Source organism: Uloborus diversus, chromosome 7, assembly GCF_026930045.1.
Source record: "Uloborus diversus isolate 005 chromosome 7, Udiv.v.3.1, whole genome shotgun sequence".
In the NCBI taxonomy this organism is placed as follows: Eukaryota; Metazoa; Arthropoda; class Arachnida; order Araneae; family Uloboridae; genus Uloborus; species Uloborus diversus.
Genome location: NC_072737.1, coordinates 55511224 through 55532446, shown reverse-complemented (window position 1 = coordinate 55532446; position 21223 = coordinate 55511224). Strand labels below are relative to the sequence as shown.

Below are 21223 nucleotides of genomic sequence, written 5' to 3'. Positions count from 1 at the left end.
CAAGACCTTTATTTTTGCAAATGTTAGTCCTAAATGTATAGAATTGCAAAAATGTTCAAAATCAGATGCAGTGTTAAAATATTGAAAGTTTGAAGCAAAAATAAAAATGAGTCAAAAAATACGAAATTTAACTTTTTATACTGGCCCTAGGTCCCCCAACTAATGTTTGGAGAAATAGTCTCCATTGAAAACTATTGCTGACACAAAAAGTTTGAAATTAGTACGACCCATATTCACAGAGATATGAAACGCAGAATTTTGTGACTTACACCATTTTTCACTAGCCGTCAATAACACCTTTTGGGAGAAATATAGCAGTTAACAAGTGTTTAAAAAATATGTGTGCATAGAGTGTGGTTTTTCAAATTGTTCGAGGTTTTGTAGTGTGTTTTTGCGTATCACGGCATAACATTTTCATTTATTTTTGGATAGCAATGAAAAATATGAATACCTTGTTTTTCTTACTTTGACGACCTGTCATTCTTTTGAAATGGCGATAAATCTCATCTTCTGTGTGGTCCCTTAAAATTTTAAACTGGAATATCTCCTTGAGTTTTGGTGGCACAACTGTCAATTTTTTTTGTGTTTAGTAGTTTTTAATACAGATTATTTCCCTAAATATTAGTTAGGGGACCTAGGGCCCGTATAAAAAGTTAAATTATGTATTTTTCGACTCATTTTTATTTTTGCTTCAAACTTTCAATGTGTTAACCCTGCATCTGATTTTGAATATTTTTGCATTGGAAGTATACATTCAGGACTAACGGTTGCGAAAATAAAGGTCTTGCAGGATAAAACGGAACACCAAGTATATGTCCACACACTCAAACGAGCATTATTGTACTCATAAATTTCATAGCGCTATGAGACAAAATAACGCCGCAACCAGACAGCTACTGGAAATGTGTTTCTGAAATCATTCACGCAATATTTCACTCTATTGGAAGAGGAAATCTTTCCGTCCCATTCTCACTATTGGAACTGTTCATTTGTGAGAAATGAGCTGCAAGCTCTGACAGGTTCACGCAATACTCCCATCGATTATATCTGACGCTGACGTGGCCATTTCTCGCCAATCAAACGGCAAAAACGCAAAGCATCAATTTATGGGACGACAAATTCGGCACGCAAATTGCAGCTTCTCACAAAAAAAAAAAAAACTATAAACAGTCTTCAAGAAAACTCTATTTTTACGAATGCAGTATCGCCCAGTACTTTCATTCTAGATGAAAACCCGAAATGTAGTTTGCTGGTTTCATTTTCAATCTCTGACAGATTCTGATATTGGAAATATTTCCAGAATTTTTTGCTTGCAGAGAGTATGTTCTTTTCTCGCTGTATTGCTTTCTAAAATCGATTTCGGACTCTTTCTCGTGTCCCACTGTTTGAATTTATAAGTTCTAGATACAGCAGACAGTCATTTCTTTACAAAAATAGGTGTTTCACAACCAGGAGTCGAAGGTCCGTATGTATAAATTTTGGTCCCCCCTTCAAAAAAATCTGCAGGGTCTCACCCCAGAGGCCAGCAGTGTATATTTGCAACGTTAATAAGTCTTGGTGCATTTTTTTTTTTTTTCAATTTCTTCTGCCGTTGGGCCTTTGGGCCTTCTCGCCGCACTGCGGGTGTGTAGATCCGGGCCTGCAGGGGTGGAATGGGTCCCCCAAGAAGGCGCTAACCTTGACTCCAAAGGGGCGCACAGGTTAAAGGTCCAAAAAAAGAAGAAACTATTGCACAGGTTCGAGGGCGCAAAAAGAAAAAGAAGAAAAAAAGGAGTAGCAGCGCACGATTGAGGGCGAAAATAAATAAAAAATTATATATATATCGCTGAAAATTGCACAGGTTCGTGGGGCTCTGGGCCTGTGGGCCGACGCACAGTGGGGCGAAAACGCCAAAAAGTGCTTTAAAATGTTTTTATACCTCCCTCGCTTGTTTGTTTACACAGGGATGTTATAATGGAGTTTTCTCGATTTGTTTGGGTTCATTGTCCAAAGTTCGTAGGTTTACACAGTTTATTCCTTTTCAGGGTCTTTTTACCGACCATTTATGACTATTTATGACTAATATTCATTTTTAAGAGGACATAAGAGGATATCTTGTAGAGTGTTTTGAAAAAAATAACTTTGATTTCCCAAGTTTTCAATGCTGATCAAAAGCGATTTTCGGTTTGAGAATTTGACTATTCATTTTTTTTTTGTCCTATTACTATCGTTGGACACGAGAGAAATTAAATATACCCGCCTTTAATAAGGAAAAAAAAATATAGCCTGCTTAAAAGCAATTTTTGTAAATTCCCACTCATAGTTCTTCACCTTTATAGGCTCCCTTCAGCTTTGTAGTGGACGAAGGGCTCTAAAATTCCAGTTCTGATTGCTTAAGAGGTAGGCCTATGCAAATTTATTAATCCTCAATATTAATCCCTATCATGATTGGATATAGGGAAAAAAACATTTATAAGCGCTTTTTGGCGTTTTCGCCCACTGTGTGACGGTTCAGTGGGCCCCTGTGCAGAATGCTGTGTTGATCAACACAATGCAGCGGTCCACATCAAAGAAACTGAACGCACATGTATCTTTGCTCTCAAGTCTGCCACCTGTAGTGGTTGTGCAAAGTAAGGTACCAGTAGCTCAACATCAGTCAAACAGGACTAAACCCTCACCTACCCCCTCCCTCCTCCTCCCTCCCCAAAAGAAGGATTCAGGTGCGCTAGTACCTGGTGCGATGTTGAAAATCTTCTTTATCTTCTCAGAACTATGACAGGGGCACTCGTTGAAGTGAAGTGTACTAACGGTGTAAAAAAAAAAAGGTAAGGACCAATGTAAAAAAAGGGTTATGTTTAAATGTGAAATCCTTTTTTTAAATGAATTTTCCTTATCAGCGCAAGATTTTATAAACACTATTTATTTTCTAATCGTGGCTTATTAATCATGGCCTTTAGGGTGGTCATATTAACAATCTTCTTTAGGGCAAGGAAACGGAAAAATAAGTCTTTCGTGTAATATTTACACACTGCACAAACCATCACGTATACTGGTAGTCACACATATTCAAATTATAATTAATAAGATTAAAAAAAATATGTACACACAGTTAATCTCTTCGCTCTAATTTTGTTAGTAGGGGAATTCTTTGCAAAGAGAAGTAGTTAAGATGACTGAGCTTTTTTAAAATGAGCAAATTGGAAATTTGTTTTGAAAATTACAGTACATAAAGAAAGAACATTTTATTTTATAATAAAACTTCATTGAAACGGTATGTTTTATTTTTGGCAGTAAATTTGCGCCTTTAATAAAAAGTGGAAAAATCCCCCCCCCCCCCCTTTTTTTCCAAGGGACAAAGTGAAAAATAAAATATTTTTATAGTGAAATATTTTTTACTCGATTATAAAAAATATTTTTGATCAAATGAATCAGTAAATATAATATAATAACGAATAAATAAATAAAAACACAAGGAAACAGTAAACGAACAATTAAATAGATTAATTAATGTATGAAGCAAAATAAATGATTAAGTGAAAGAGGGAATGGATAAGAAAATAAGTGAATGAATAAGTGAATTACTAAATGAAGGAATGTAAATGAATTAAATAACAAATGAATACGTAAGTGATTTAGTAAATGATTGAGCGACTAAAAGGTAAAAACTATTTCACTTTGCCCCGCATATACTTGACTAATTGCACAAAACATTTAAAATACAAAAAAACTTAATAACTAAATAAATACTGCACCGAATATAAGAAAGTCTCAATTAATATTTAAACTATTAATAACAAGAACTTCATTACTTTACTGTAGCAAAAAATTTGTTTTTTCTTGCAACAAAATATTTCAACATTAATATCAATTTTTCAAAATTACCTTTAGTATTTATTATCTTATGCTTTTATCTTCGGCGGTATTTTTTCCTGAATGGAATAGACGACATGTGCAACTACATAGTTAAAATATTACCTGATAGGTGGCGCTAAAAGCAGAGTAAATATTTCTCCATTTTGCTTTGCTCCGCTATTTCACTTTGCCTCACATTCCCCTACACACATTAAGTTCAGTTTACTAAAAATAACAAAAATTATTATAATTATTATTTTCTTTTTCTTTTTTGATGAAGTAATTTTCCTTAATTAACAAAGCTAGTTCTGCAACCAGAGTTGACCAAATATGGTTTCAGCATCGTTTAACATTTTACGGAGAATTCTCCATACGCATTACATAACAGAGTGCCTCTAATTGAAACACACACACACACACACACACACACATCCACTACTTTACAATATGTTTCCTGTGCACTTTCAATTAATCAATTTGGCATCGCTTGCGCTGAAGTAGCCAAATGTTGGAAGCATCAATTCATGTATTATCTAAATGAGAACAACAAAAATCAATTATTTTCATCCCTTTCAGTCTAAGCCCCTTTGTTTCTCACCATGTAAGAAAAATGATTTCGAAAAAAAAGAAAGCGGTTTTGCTTATCAGACAGCAAGCGTTCCTTATCGTGCGTTTGTCGCTTGTCACGCATTATTTCGATATGTCACAGCGCTTGACAGGCATAAAAATAATTATTATTTGCTCAAACGTTTCCTTTCGATTTTTCTCGTCATTGCGACAAAAGAAACATGAGATTGGAAATCGGACTTTTCCTGACACGCCTTTGTCGGCCTTTAATTTATCTTAAATAACAAAACAATCATGAACACTCAATCTCTCTCTCACTCTCTCATATCCATGTCCTATATCATATATATAAACTAGTACCCATTGTGGAGAGATAAAATGAAGGGAGGGAAGACTTTCATTAATGAAACCAAGACCCCAAATCATGTGACATATTGAAACAAAGTATTGGAATAAATCAGGGTTCTTTCGTGTGTTTTATGCAAAACCTACCGATCATACGTCGTTGAGTCACGTGACTTGGGGTCTTTGGGTCAGCTTTTGCTATCTCAATGATTGGACTTGCTCTCTCCCTTTTAATTCCTGCTCTAAAGTAGTACCTCCTTTAAGGGACATCTTCAAATAAGGGACATTTTTTCCGGTCACAGTCTCTTTAGATTTGGATCTCCATGCATTTTCGTCTGAATAAGGGGCATTCCATTTAATGGACAGTTACAGAGAAAACTTAAAAAATTAATGTACAAATGCTACAAGTATTGAATTTACTGGAGTTCAAGAAACAAAAATTCAACTGGAGAGAGTTTGACGAGAACATGTACAAATAAGTAAGCTAACAGCCGATAGATAGTCAACGGCCTGTGAATATCTTTGTGCAAAAACCATGAAATGATTGAAATTTATACTGCATTGAATTTTATAATGCATAAAATCAACCAAGTTCATGTAAGGATACTTCAAAATACTTCATGAATGTTACAAATCTAAACCGTTACTAAATTTTTGATTAAATTGTTTTATTATTTAAGACGTAACTTTTGAAATTTGAATAATTTTTTCATTTTGTTCACTATACATAAATCATTTTGGTATTTTACTTAAATGATAGAAGTTTTTTTTTTTTTTTTTTACAAAATTATACCGAGATAATGTATTTACTATATGCGTCAATTCATCTACCTCCGAAGTCAGGACACCTTTATTTAAGGAACAAATTTTCTGGTCCCCTTAATTTCCCTTATTGAGAAATTCTACTATATATATTTATAACTAACCCAAGTTTACTGAAAATGTTAAAATAATTATGATGAGGATCCAGCTGAAGTATTATTGTGAACATTAAAACAGCTTTTAAGATCAACTCTTATATCTGGTGTATATGAGGTAGGGAGAAAAAACATAAAATAAGAGATTTTTTTTCCCTGTTTTTTTTTTTTTTTTTTGGCATTCTAGCAAAACATGAGCACTTTTTCTCATTTTAAAATCTGATGCAGTGATATCATAACACACAGTGTCTAAGAATTCATTTTGTGAAGTAAGTTGCAAATAGCTACTGCAATGCCGTCTTCACTGCCCCACAAGGCAATAAGCACTTGTCGGCTCTTTATCAATGACTTAATTTTACTCATCTCATGTTGTAAAAAATTACTTGCATCATTTGTTTAATGGAAAGTAACTTGATAATTAATATCTGATTTAATTTCCTTACAAGCAGAAGAAAGCTCTTGCAACGTCAGCCCTTTTACGTTACGCGTGAAATCACTTCATTGATAAGATAACGCAAAACTGAAAAATAGAACTTCTGACGTCACTTACACTGCGCCAACTAACGTGAAACATATGTGCAGACACTTTATTTGTAGCTATGTTTTAGTGTATATTTAGTATAGTTCATTTAATTATGGTACATAAAAACCTCATTTTGTCTGTTAAATTTGAATAAAAGTAGAATTTTTTATAAAAAATAGTCACATATATAGCTTTTGCGGCACTATTTGAAATTATGGGAATGATCTAATTTTTTCCTCGTGACAGTTTTAGACTTGCATTATTAGATTATTACAGGGTGTTTTAACCTGCAAGACCTCTATTTTCGCAACAGTTAGTCCTAGATGTATATTTTCAATTGCAAAAATGTTCAAAATCAGATGCAGAGTTAAGATATTGAAAGTTTGAAGTGAAAACAAAAATAAGTCAAAATATACAAAATTTAACTTTTCATATGGGTACCAGGTCCCCTAACTAATATTTAGGGAAATAATCTCCATTGAAAAATAATTCCAACACAACAAGTTTGAAATTAGTACGACCAATATTCACCGATATATGAAACGCAGCGTTTTGTGGAAATTTCACCACTTTTCACTCACCGTCAATAACACCTTTTGGGGGAAAAATATAGTGGTTAACAAGTGTTTAAAATTACACGTGTGCATAGAATGTGATTTTTCAAATTAATTGAGGTTTTGTAGTGTGTTTTTGCGTATCACGGTAAAACATTTGCATTTATTTTTGAATAGCAATGAAAAATATAAGTACCTTGTTTCTCTTACTTTAACGACCTGTCAGTCTTCTGAAAGAGCGATAAGTTCCAATCTCATCTTCTGTATGGTCTCTTAAAACTTTGAACTCTATCTCCTTGAGTTTTGGTCCCCCAAATGTCAAGTTTTTTGTGGTTGTAATAGTTTTCAATGGAGATTATTTCTTTAAATACTAATTAGGCGACCCAGGGCCCGAATAAAAAGTTAAATTTCGTATTTTTTGATTCATTTTTAGTTTTGCTTCAAACTTTCAATATCTTAACTCTGCATCTGATTTTGAACATTTTTGCAATTGGAAGTATGTATGTAGGACGAACGTTTGCGAAAATAAAGGTCTTGCAGGTTAAAACGAAACACCCTGTATAAGATGCATTAAAACAATAAAAAAGGCGGTTTAGTAAAGTCTTTTAATTTTTCTAGCCCTATCCAGAGAGGTTATCTTCGCAATAGGGTACGTTCTTATTTTTATTGAAGGTAGAAACAAGCTGTCAATTTGAGAAAAATATGTGTAAGAGGGTTGTGGAAGAAGTGCTGCAATTGTTAAATTCGTCAGCAAATGATGGCGAATTTAAAGAACGTGTTTTTTACTTAATTTGTGAGCTTGCTTATAGTTTGACCGTTGCTCTCGCCAAATGGTAGAGTTGATCAAAATAGCTTTCATCCTTACAGCCGAAAAACAACCCAAGCGTCCACTCTATAGTGAATTATGCGAGAACTGATAGTAGAAGTAAATAAAGCGACGTCACACTTAGCGATACCATTGTCTGCTTGCGCTGAGATGTCGGAAACAGTGCCAATCAAATAAGAGAAATGATAATGAACAGAATCGCCAACACAATGAGTAATTCGTGAGAGTGGTAAATGTTGGGACCAAACAGCAACCCTCTTTGTTTGCTTCCGCTATCATTTCTCACTGAATACACCATAGTTCTAATCGTATTCTAAGTTTTACTGCGAAGCCTAAAGAAATTTCGAATACTTCAAGAGATTGACCTGTGCTACATCAGGAATGTGCATATAAATTGAAATTGCTTTAATCATATGTTAAACTGCAAGTGTCATTGCATGTTTAACTCTAAATAATGATATGAATCGAACTGCACAAAATAAGATTACTTTCTACTCCTTAACGGAATTTTGAGTTCAAATCATCATTTAGCTCTCTTAACATGTAGTTTCTTGAAAGATAATATTTTTTTAGTTTTTGGGCTTTTTAATTCAATTCAGAAGCTATTTTTATCTGCTTTAAATTGAAAAAAAAATTTTTTTTTTTTCATAACATGCTTTCTTTGAATTCCGTATTTTCAAATTTAGTTTTTGTTATACCTTTTATTTTTATCATTTGAATCTTTTTTTTAAATTACTTATTTTTATCGATTTATTTTCTTATTTATGTGCTCATGTCCCCATTTTGACGATGAGCCATGCTATACTTCCCTTCAGTAAGATTTTTTGAAGCATTAGGAACCATAAAATGCGAAAGTATAAAACTATAGTTATTATTTCTGAAGTAATTATCGAGAAAAATACATAACCCTTTTTTTCCTGTAGGAGCATTCTATTCTTTCAACTGTATTTTTTTTTAATAATCATAATTTTTTACCTTTCGCTTTTTTTAACAACCGCTGCATCATTTTTATGCATCTCATTTGAAACTTTTGTAGCACTAACGTATCATTAAGTCATTAAAAGCAACTGCAATTACACTTCTGAATTTCTGCTTTCACGCACCAAACATAACTTCCCCCCCCCCCCCGTTTCCTACCCTTAATTCCAACATCATATGCCCTTCAATAACCTTCGATTGAATCTGAAACATACAATTACAAGCGGAGTAATTCGTTCTTACGATCAATGTTCTTTTATACATAATACTTATCTCTGTGTGATACAGGAAAATTAAGGTAATAGCTCAGCATTAACGATAAATCCATAATCGTAAACCCAGAAATAAATCAGGAAATCAATTTCGTCGATTGCATATATTGTTCTTCAAAGTAGTTACTAGTGCCATTACCTCGTATTTCTTTACAAAAGAAGTTATGTTGATAAATTACTTGGCTTCTGTAATTTCTAGAAATTGTCTTTATGTATGCAGTGTAAAACCAAAAAGATCGACCAAAACATACAGCATTTTGCTTAAAAGTGTTTCTCAAACTTTTACCTTTTAAACGACGTGTTAAAAGTTCGGGTAATTCTTTTCCCCAGTTAAAAGGTTTTATCTCGAAGTACTACAACCTAATATCCTCTGTTATCGAAACTTAAAATTTTGTTTCAAAAATCACTTTTCAGCCACACCAGAAATGTTGAACCGAATACTTTGAATGGGGTGGTACTTGAAGACTTGAAATTGACACTATTTTAAGCTATTTTTACTTATCGCTAAATATTTCGGATGAGACAAGCTGAAGAGACTACAAAAAATTTCCTGTGTGAGAATTTTATTACCACTTACGTAGCCGAGCAAAGGAGAAATAAATTCTTTTAATTACACCGATTTTAAAAGCATTTCATGACTTTTTGGATTTATTTTTAAAAAACCTAATTTTTTATTCATTATTTTGATGATCTTTGTAAAAATGGTACTGGCGCAGAGTTGAGGCAAAGGGATTTCAGTGCACTTATTGAAGTTTTCAGTAAAACTCGTGTAGTTAGTTTCGACAGTAGCAAGCATTTATTGATTGTTTTTCGAAATTTTGATGTAAAACAGCAACCACTTGGACTACTATTACCGTTGCTTGTTTACCAAAACAGATGAGTGATTCTTCTAACGAGTCTACTAGTATACTCCATTTTTTAAATTTTGGCGCATTGCTTTTAGACTCCCCAACTTAATTTTAATTTGCATGCATAAATTTTAGTAAGAAATGCATTTCTCACTACTTTTATCAAAACCAGTAGCTATTTTAATATGTACTAAATACATTGTTGCTGAAACTTACGAATTAAAATTAGTATCTAAAATAATTTTTGTATGACTGTAACTGAGCAAGAGGGAGAAACAAAATATTCTTTTACTACACTGATTTTAAAATCATTTCGTGACTTTTTTAGATGAACTGTTAAAAAACTTACGTATGCATCCGTCCTTTCGATATTCATTGTAACAAAATCAAATGAGAAAAAAATTTACATCATCAGAAATTAACTGAATACCCCTATTGCCGTTTTTTTTTTTTGAAATGAATTTTTATTTGGAAGATGTCGGTAATTTTCAGGTTGGTTATGTTCATTGAATTTAATCTAATACCAAAAAAACGCAGCAACTTACTTGGTGCCCCAATCTACTATTTAATATACAATTTTCATTTTCAAAATGAGATATAAAACATCTTTTAATATGAGGAGCAATCTACTTAAAAAGTAATTATCTGTTGTCGTTGTATTTAGGAACTTAGGATCAGATGCAGTGTTACTGAGATAATCGCATGCCTGTGCTGCATTTTACAAAGTATGAAATTGCTATTTATGAGTTGGAAATTGAACGGCATGTATTTATACAGAGCGTAAAGCCAAGCGAAAATATATATACAGTGAAACCTCTCCAAGTGGCCACCCCTCTGTTCCGTGAAAATGTGATCGCTCAGAGGGGGTGACCGCTCTTAAGGGTTTTCATTATTGAACTCGAACTATACTACTAATGATATAATTCAACATTTTTTAATATTTTTTTAGAGAAAATAAAGAAAAATGTTTTATTCCATAATTTCTCCATTTTGAAAAAAATTATTCAATTTTTATTTATTTACAATTTTACAGAAACAATTTTTTATTTTCAAATTGATTTTTAATTTCTTAAAGCAAATACCGAATCGAGTCATCAGCTATAGCTTACGAATTACCGATGATATCACAAATTTTCTTAAATTTGCTGTGTTGAAAACATTACTTTTGTTTACCACAACTAATATTAAAAGCTTCATCGTCTAATTTCAAAATACTACCGATTTTTTTTATTTTTTTTTTACAATCATCAAAAGCTAAAAATTGTTTTCCTCTTGCGTAAAAAATAAAAGTCCTCATGGATTACTAAAGTAGCCAATTGGCGAGGCGATAGTTTACACCCATACGTGTCTATATCTCAAAATCCCCCCCCCCCCGCCCCACACAAACATACCAAAACAGGGTACCGTAAAAAGACATATATAGAGAATTCCTAGCAGTTCGCTTAACGAAAGCATTCGGATCAAAAACAGAAATGAAAGAATAGTCGCCAGTCTATTTCGAAGCCCAGACTGGCGATTACCCTGGCACTCACAGGGGTTTTAGTGACCGCTCTTAAGGGTTGATTTAACATTATGAGGATATGCCGAAAATTCCGTGCCGTGGGAAACTGACCGCTGACAGGGGTGGCTGCTAAACAAGAATGGCCGCTTGGAGAAGTTTCATTGTACATAACTTATTTTAAGTTTGGAAGTCGTATAATTTGTAAAAGAATATTTTGATCCACTGTTCATGCTGTTAGAAATGATTATAATCTATCTTCAACGTCAATAAAAAAAAGGGGAGGGGTGAAAACTTTTCTTAAAACCTGGAGTAGAGATAGAAAAGCTTAGGGAAACGAAATATCGATAGTACTTTTGTTAGGTAAAATATAATGTAAACTTGATCACGCTCCTTGTAAATATCTGTGAAATAATTAGTTCAAAATTATCAAAAAAATTAAACTTTTAAACAAGTAGTTTTTATTTCAAAGCATTGGAGTATAGCAACATTCTTAGTCAACAGCTTATGAACTAAAATTTTAATTGAATTTCTTCATAACTTGATTTCCAGCTACAAATGAGGCACACTGACTTTAAAAAGAGTATGTCAAAAAAAAAAAAAAAGATCGAATTTTTTTTCGCTGACAGAAATTGTTAAGAAAATCTCATTAATAATTTAATCATGCAAAGAAGTTACGTGTTTTCAACATTTCAAAATAAATTATAACTTCGCATGAAAATTTTGTTCTGCAAACATCCAAAACTTTTGCTTCGTTTCTCCTGTAATTGCTTTTATTTTCTACTAGTGGTACCCGCACGGATTTGCCCGTAATAGAAAAATTAAAAGGTCTTTTGGTTCGCCTGTATATTTACAAATAATGTATGGTGAATTTTTCTCGCCAATTGGCTTGTGCGCATGTTACGGTTCCACGTTATGATATTTCGTAATTTACTCGTCCATCTTATGATAATTTTGTTCTTAAATTTGAAATAGAAAAAGAACCACATCGAATTTTCGGAAAATCGCTTCGAGGGGCACACCCCCATGCTACAAACTAACTTTGTGCCAAATTTCATGAAAATCAGCCGAACGGCCTAGACGCTGTGCGCGTTACAGAGATCCTGACAGACAGAGAGACTTTCAGCTTTATTGTTAGTACAGATGTCAGTACCACAATTGTCTTTCAAATTGCAATGGGTAGATGCCCCCTATTCAGACGCAATTGGGCATGGCCTAATGGTGCAATTAAGGAACGAGTGCACCAGTCGCAGTCGCGTGCTTACAGCGAGCTCCGATTATATCTTTTCCCAACACGGTCCTTGTATGGAAAAAGAAAAAAACTGAAGAAGAAATAAAAGATCTTTTCGCTTGTACCCTACAAAGCTGCCTGTCAATCATTCCATTTTGGACACATGGCAAAATATTGTTCCAGACTTCTTCGATTTTTTTCCCTTCATCCCTTTTACGAAGTTGCGCAGATTCTATATTTTCGTTGGCTGTTTAACGGTTGGTTGACCCTTAAGCCAACAGGGGAAACAAAAGAAAAAAAAAAGTGTTATTTCCCCTCTAAAAGTTATAATAAGCGCTTTGGATATGTTTCTGAGCACATTAGCAAGCTTAGATTTTATTTTATGTAGGTTTGAAAAATATTTTCGAACGAGAAATTAACGTATTTTGAAAGAAATAAAAATTTTCCTTACTAATTACATTTCCATTAAGTAATTAAGAGTAAAATTAGAGAAAAATCGTGCGAATAGGAATAAAAAAAATTCTAAACTGAAAGTTAATTAAATGAAACTGACTGATTAAGAAATACGGAGGTTTTCAGAGAAGGTAATTACGAATGCTAATGATTTGATGAAAATTTTATTTTGTGCGACTGGATTTTAAAAAATAATTCTCCGTTCTGGTAATAAAATTTTGTAAGAGGTTTGTTTTGAAGGTTGAATATTTTGTAAAATCCATTCTGTTAATTTGCGCTTTGATATTTTTTAAAAAGTCGGTGTGGGCCTTTCTTAGTTTTGTGAGTGATGTCTTTTGATGAATGATAATTTTTAAATGTTCTGTTTTTGGTTCTCTAATTTTGACTCATTTTTATTTACTTGTGATTTTATGAAGAGTCCGTGACGCATCTACAGAGAATGATCAAATTCGTGTACCTAAAACTAAACTAAGTGGGGAATGTGGGGCAAAGTGAAATGATGCTGTGCTTTTTTGCGCCACCTATCTGGTGATATTTTAACTATGTAATCTATTCCAGTAAGGAAAAGTTATCTCTAAAGTCAAAGCATATATGATAATACAAGCATTTTTTTCGAAAAGTGATGTCCGAATTGTAATATTTTGTTGCAATTCAAAAATTATTTTTGTTATTATCAATGATAAAGTTCTTATTATTAACATTTTAAATATTAGTTTAGCCCTACTAATCTTCGGTGCAATATTTATTTATTTATATTCAGCTTGTTTGTATTAAAAATGCTTTGTACAATTAGTCAAGTGCATGCGAAGCAAAGTGAAATATAGTTAATTTCGTGCTCTTATTCAATTATTTTTTAAATCATTTATGTATTCGTTTATTAATTAATTTATTTATTTCTCTTCATCTAATAATCAACGTACTTGTATATTCTTTGACTAGTTTTCTTATTCTTTCACTATTTTATTCACTCATTTACTTTTCTCACATTTTAATAATTTTATTCATTTATTCGTTAATTGCTTCATGATAAAGTCACTTTTTAATTTATTCTTTTATTTGCTCATTTATTTGTTCAAAATATTTTTAACTATCAAATAGATATAGAACATACTTGATTAGAAAAATGTTTTGTTTTTCACTTCTTTTTAAAGGTAAAAATTTACTGCTAAAAACCAAAAATAACATTTCGATGCAATATAATATTCCAATGCATACAGTACGTAAAGAAAAGATAATGTATTATAAAATACATTATCGTTTCCTTACGCACTGTAATTTTCAAATCAATTTTCTAATTTCTTCATTCTAAAAAAAGTAAGTTATCCGAACTATTTAACTTTGCCCCACATTCCCCTACATGCAGAATTATTTCTTAAATCTTTCCCTATTTCTTGAAGAAGTGGTTTGGCTTCAGGAATTAGAGCTATTCAGCAACATTGCTTAGCAATTATAAAACATATACTTTTCAGAGAATTTTAACATTTATTTGTTATATGGCATTTCATCGTCAAATAATGAGTTTACAAAAGTAAAAAGAGTTATAAAATGTTTGAGTGTCAAATACTCGCATTAAAAATCACATGATGAAGTACTTAATTGACGTAAATTGAGATAATGCTAAGAAACCTGGCCTTTTTTCAATGACATTAATATATACTTTAAACAAATTATTTCTCCCCGACTCAAGTTTTTTTTTATATATTTATATTCTACGTAACGGTTCAGTATCAAGTTCAAACCTCCCTAAAACTTCTTGCGGTGGCATATGTTTTTTAAATATCAATAAAAAATGGTTCAATATATCTTTTAGTCTAATAAAATTTTTAATGTTATTATTTACTATAAAATATGATAGAAATGTCTACTACTGTCGCACGATGTATAATATAGCAGTACTAGTCTTCAAAAAGTGCGAATGTAAGTTTTTATTTTAAATAACTAGTAATAACAATTTTATATATTTTAATGATTATTATCTTCGTTTATTTTCAAATATTTAAATCATGCCAAAATAACCCTTTCTTTTTCTATTAATATGCAATATAATAATGCAGTTATGTTCGCCAATCTATTCAATAGCATGAACTTATAGCAGTAATTTTATTAAAACATTTAGAATAATAAGTGAATTTTAATTTTTTACCATTTCTTCATATTTTCCCCTTTAACTTCAATGATATCTTTTTTCTTCCCCCAAAAATAATAATAATAATAATAAAATAAAATAAATAGCAACTCTGCGCACAGTCAACTCTTTATAATTCAAATATGAAGGGGGAAGTTAAAAAGTTTGAATTATGGCAAAAATGAATATCAGAAAACTTTGGTTCATAGACAGAAAATACAATTTAGCAGAAGCAATAAAACTTTAATTCCCGCTTTATTTTTATCATTTTATAAAAGCGAAAGTTAAATTTCTTATCCCTTTCCTAAACCAATGCTTCAGGGCAGTCTAGGGCTCTTCGTTTTAAGCAGCGCAGAGTTTGGGGAGAAGAGCGGGTTTGAGACGCCGTCTTCCGAAATATTAATTTTATTATTATAAAAAAATGCAAAAATAGCGAGAACTGGTTTTTAACTACCTTTTTCGAAACGCTAATGTCTAAATTTCAAATTGAAGCTGATTCTGGCGAAGTACTTAAATTGATTTTTTTTGGTCTAACAACAATAATCTGTCAAACATGACATCTAATGTGGACAGGCGGTTCAAATTTTTGATTTAAAAATAGAAAATGGAGAAACGCAATATTTAAAAGATTAAAAAAACTACGTTCTACATTGATATTACATACCCAGAAATATGTGGTGGAGAGTATGTTCTGACATAAATTAATTTGTCACTTTGAGTTCGCTTCAGAGAAATACTTATATGAAAGGAAGAACTTTTTTTCTTCTTTTACTTCTTTCTTTTTGATATTTAGTCATTAATTTCAAGAATAAAAATTTTCAACTTCATACATGCCACTTTTTCATTTGAAAATAACATTTTTAAAATGATGCTTGATCTTTTTCTTAATGCATGTTCATTTCTTTTTTTTCTTCCCCAAATTGCTTAACATATTTTTTCCTATGGTCAAGTCCACATTTCAATTTTTCACTCAATTTATCTACACATACATTTCAAGAGAAATCATATACGTATTGAATAGCTGTAAGTAATATTCCCCCCCCCCCCCTAATTAACAAAACTTCTTTAAATTATTCCTGTACATAACAAAATTTTACGCAAATAAGACTTGTCCGTTGAATTGTTTTTTCTCCTCCAATTTTATTGCTATTTTGTAACACAATCCTAAAGGTAGATGAATATCACATTATCGATCTGAATTCATTAAAATGCATGCCACTGAGGGAAAAATAATGCTACTTCAACAATATTTCCATTTAATGATATACATTCACCTCAAGCCGATAAAATGTTTTCTATTCCCGCAAGCTCTAACCTATAAAAAATATTCAAAGCTGTTCAGGTAACAAATTTTAACACCTGCAACGCCACTGTAATTGCGCGCAGCCAAATGGATGAACGGTCGTCTGGCACACTCGGGAGAAACAGCTCTATTCTTTTGCACCCCTCCCCCACCCACTGTATTGTTCACGCATTGTGTCACGTTTTTCCTTCTCTTCCCACCAGGTGTCCTCCATTCCTGATGCTGCCATCCTGAGCTGCACTCCCATTGGGCGATCTTCCTGGTGACGTCGAACTCCCGTATTCGGAAACCTCCGGCAAGATTCGACTCTTCACTCTCAGCAGCGAATTTTCCGATGGCAGTGGTTCCCCGCTTTTCGGGTTAGCGGTTTCACGAGGAAGCAGCCTCTTCGTGAGCGTTCGTCTGTTAAATGTGTTTATCTTGAGAAGATCCGCAGATAATTTGACGGAAAAATTAGGTAGCGTGGTGGATCTTCGTAGATCAGTTCCGCTCGGCTTTGATAATCTTCTTATAACTGCCAGTTTCAATGAATTGCCTATAATGAAAAGTGACTGTTCGTGATTTGTGATGAAATATATTGCTAGCCGTAAAAACGTGCGTGCGGTTTTCTGATGTTAATCATCATGCATTCATCTTATAGTTTCCAAAGTGATGATTAAAGAAACATGTCTTAGTAACTTCGCAATTGATTCAGACAAAAATTTCATCATAAGCTGTTAAATTAACATGCTCAAATGAAAAAAAAAATCAAATTTTCATCAATGACAAGAGGTTTTATCGAATCCCAAATTTTAATCAATTAAAATTTTTTTTCATGCAATGAAGAACTCTCCAATTTTTGCCAAGAGATAAAGCGCAATATACCTCAAAATGAGGTTTGAATTTTCGGATGTCGTGGTGAATTTATCTGCGTATAATTCGTTCTTCACTGTGATGTACAGTTAAAAGTCACCATGTGGGGAGCAATCAATTTATTGATATTGTTTTCATTTCTTGCACACGCGCTGACGCAGGAAAGATGCGAGGAAATTACCATTCCTATGTGTCGAGGAATCGGCTATAATTACACGTCGATGCCGAACAAATTTCATCATGATACTCAAGAGGAAGCTGGACTAGAAGTTCATCAGTTTTGGCCCTTAGTGGAGATTCACTGTTCCGATGATCTGCTTTTCTTCTTGTGTTCTTTATATGCCCCCATCTGCATTGAAGATTATCAAGGTCAGTTACCTGCTTGCTATTCTGTATGTGATAGAGCAAGAGCAGGATGTGCTCCAATTATGCATAAATATGGCTTTGTATGGCCAGAGCGGATGAATTGCGATGATTTCCCAAAATATGGAGATCAAGAGCACCTCTGCATGGATGCTAAAGAAGGAGCTAGCCCAGAAAACGGGGAATATAGTAACAACAAACAAGAGACAAAAACTGTTCGAAGGCCTCCATCGTACAGAGGTCGAAATTCTAAACCTAGAGATCGACACGACTCAACAAATCACGGAATTAATATCGGGAGACCACCAGGGCAAGTTACACCTGTTGGTATTGATTCCGAATGTGACTGTGAGTGTCGTTTTCCGATGGTACCTCTAGTTGATGCTGCCGATAGAAAATTGTACAACGGAGTATCAACTGGTGGTGTGCCTAACTGTGCCAGACCCTGCAGAGGTACTTTTTTCAGCAAAGATGAACAGACATTTGCTTCTTTTTGGATCGGTTTGTGGGCTATACTTTGCTGTGCTTCCGCAAGTCTAACGGTGCTTACCTTCATGATAGATCCTACTCGATTCAGATACCCCGAGCGTCCTATTATATTTCTTTCTGGTTGCTACCTCATGGTTTCAGTAGGATATCTTATCCGACTTGGACTCGGGCACGAAGCAGTAGCATGTGATGGACCCATTGTGCGATATCACACAACAGGACGCCCGCCTGCTTGCACAATAGTCTTCCTTCTCGTGTATTTCTTCGGGATGGCAAGTTCTCTGTGGTGGGTCATATTGACTTTGACTTGGCTGCTGGCGGCCGGGTTAAAGTGGGGCAATGAAGCAATCGCGGGTTATTCCCAGTACTTCCACTTAGCCGCTTGGCTAATACCGACAGGAAAATCCATTGCAGTCTTGGCCATGGGAGCAGTTGATGGTGATCCTGTGGCAGGAGTTTGTTCAGTGGGTAACCAAAATGTCGACTACCTGCGGTGGTTTGTCATCATGCCCTTATGTGGTTACTTGGTGCTAGGCACTTCATTTCTGCTCGCTGGATTTGTCTCGCTCTTCCGCATCCGCAAAGTCATCCGGCAGCAAGCGCGGGCCAAGGCGGATAAGCTGGAGAAGCTGATGATCCGAATCGGTGTCTTCTCCGTCCTCTACACCGTGCCCGCCACAATAGTCATTGGATGCCACTTCTACGAGCAGCACTTCCGCGATCGCTGGGACCGTCGCCACAACTGCCCTTGTGACACAGAAGCGATTGCTTTCCGGCCGGACTATTCGGTTTTCATGCTCAAATATTTCATGTGTCTTGTCGTAGGCATCACATCCGGCTTCTGGATCACTTCAGTCAAGACTCTGGAATCTTGGCGGCGGAGGTTATGCCGACGCCGCAACAGGGGTGGTCCTGGATCCGTTTCTCAACGGACCGGTACTCCAGGGTGCCCCGAGACCCTATATGGGCCAAGAACGTTCAAGCCGCTAAGTCCGGCAAGCCATGTAGGACATGTGCCCTCAAGTTGCAAACAAGTACCTTTGTCGCACGTGTAAAAAAATGAACTGTCCTTCAAGTTTCATAGCTGTCTCCATCTGATCTCACCATTGAAATTTTCCTCACATCAATTTAAAAGGAATCATACATCTTTTAAATGTGTGTGTAAACTGGACAAGATGCTTAACTAAACGCCTTAATGTAAGTGTTGTACATTCTTCATTGTACTTATGAAAAGGACGTTTTTTCAAAACGGATACTGAAATGACGGAGACAAGCATTTATGAGATATCAAACTATAGAAGGTAAACTTTTGTTAAAAACTTTTTTACTTTTGTCCTCTTTTTTTTTCTTCATAGATTTATAAACCTATATTTTGTAAACAGAGAGATGCAAGTGGCTCAATAAGAAAAACTAATAAATTTATTATGTTATATTTTAATTTTACAATTCTCATTTTGATTTTTTATTGACTTGTGTCGAATATTGAAATGCTTGAAAAGCAATTCTTTTGATTTAATATAAATTGTTATAAAAAAAGTACAACATATGCACAGAAAATTTTAAAATGATAATAATTCCCTTTACTAAAACTTATTGCAACATTTTCTGAATTTTATGATTAAGAATCTATTTTTAGGAAAGTATAGTAGCACGAAACGTAATTGCCTTTAAAGCATGATTAAAGGCAATTATGTTATATAAATAAAACATGAAATTAATTTAAGCATGAAAAACTAAAGATTTTTTGTATGTATTTTCCAAGAATATAGTTCAAATGCATTTAATGTTCAATTAATCATATTCCAGATAAAACATTTTTAAACTTAATGTCGTTTCTTTAAATTTTATAATGAGAAATACACTGTTTTGTAATCAGAAATTTTGGCATTATGAAAGAAAATATGAAGAGTTTTGTTTGCATTTCATAAACAATTGGTGAAAAATTCAGTTAATGCTAAAAAAATTAATTTATTTGCTACTGCAAAATATAATGCAAAAAGCCTTCTTATGATTTGAAGTTCTCACTCGCCTAGTTTGCATTCTATGAGACTAGTCATTTTATCGTTTCCTTTCTTTCTACTTTTTTTTTTTTACTAGCGATGAATATGCAAACTAAATACAAAAACTTGAATTGTACCACTTGTATCTCTACTCATTATGATGAATTTTGTTTTGAAAAATTTACTGCAGATGGCTCCTTGTTTAAATCCAATTTATGAAGATATATATTACTGTTATGAAAAATTTAAGTCGTAATTTTTCACGAATATTTTGAAAATAATGTAACGTTTTCAAAATTAAGTTTTCCCAGTGATTTGCCACGAAGGTGGTATAAATTTCTGCAATTTGAAAAGCAATTTCTTATTTTATTGTTAAATATTATTTCATCTGTAAATTAAAACCCTGTAGAGAGCAACTTTTTGCTTGTAACATGATATACGTATCTTCAATACAGAAGCTGCATTGGTGATAAAACCAAACAAAGATTTTATGAACTTTCTTTACTCGACAAAAGAAAAACTTTATAGAAAGTTTACATAGAGATATTATGAACTTAAAAAATGGAGAATAAAATGGCACATTATCGTAAATAAATATTTATCTGTTGTATTTGATCACAATCTAAATCAGAGGTTTTTCTTTTTAATTTGGAAAATTTATTCCTATTTTTTCGCATTTATCAAGTTTCTTTACAGAAAAAACTTTTTTTTTCGCACTCTATTTTTAGTTTTAAACCTCACAGCTTCTTCATATGCATCATTTGCTTCTTTTACGTGTTTTACTTTAACATACATATGTCTATAGAAATACGTCCTCTTAAAAAGAAAAACCATATTAGTATTTAGTATGTGAAATGTGTAAAAAATATCCAACTCATCATTAAAAAGTCAAGACGCTTTTAAAGTAAGTTGAAAAGGAATTCATTTTCATATATTCAAATATATGACTAACTTAAAAAAAAACTCGACTTTTTGTTCAGAAAAAAATAAATTAATAAAATAAAAGATTTTTCAAAAAAAAAAAAAAATAAATAAAATAAATAAATAAATAAATAAATAAAAATGCCCCACAGCGGTACCCATAGTCCAAAGATAAAATTTCAAACACATTTGTTGATACAACACGTTTGTTGTTCATAACTTTTTAAAATAAGACATTGAGAAAGAAGAGATTGCTTGGATGTAAAAAGAAAAAAATAAGTCAAAACGCTTTTAAAGTATGTTGAAAAGGAAAATTCATTTACATAT

The 21223-nt window shown here is 33.1% G+C and overlaps 1 protein-coding gene across 1 annotated transcript; it reads left to right on the top strand.

The window, feature by feature from the left end:
- The first annotated feature begins 17278 nt into the window (after positions 1 to 17278).
- Positions 17279 to 19287, top strand: LOC129226055 (frizzled-5-like). The gene has a single exon (XM_054860636.1). It carries the CDS (start codon positions 17312 to 17314, stop codon positions 19028 to 19030), a length of 1719 nt encoding a protein of 572 aa, XP_054716611.1. The 5' UTR covers positions 17279 to 17311; the 3' UTR covers positions 19031 to 19287.
- Positions 19288 to 21223: the final 1936 nt, after the last annotated feature.

Excerpts from the sequence above, each read along its gene's own strand:
- LOC129226055 (XM_054860636.1), top strand. The coding sequence starts at position 17,312 with ATGTGTCGAGGAATCGGCTATAATTACACGTCGATGCCGAACAAATTT.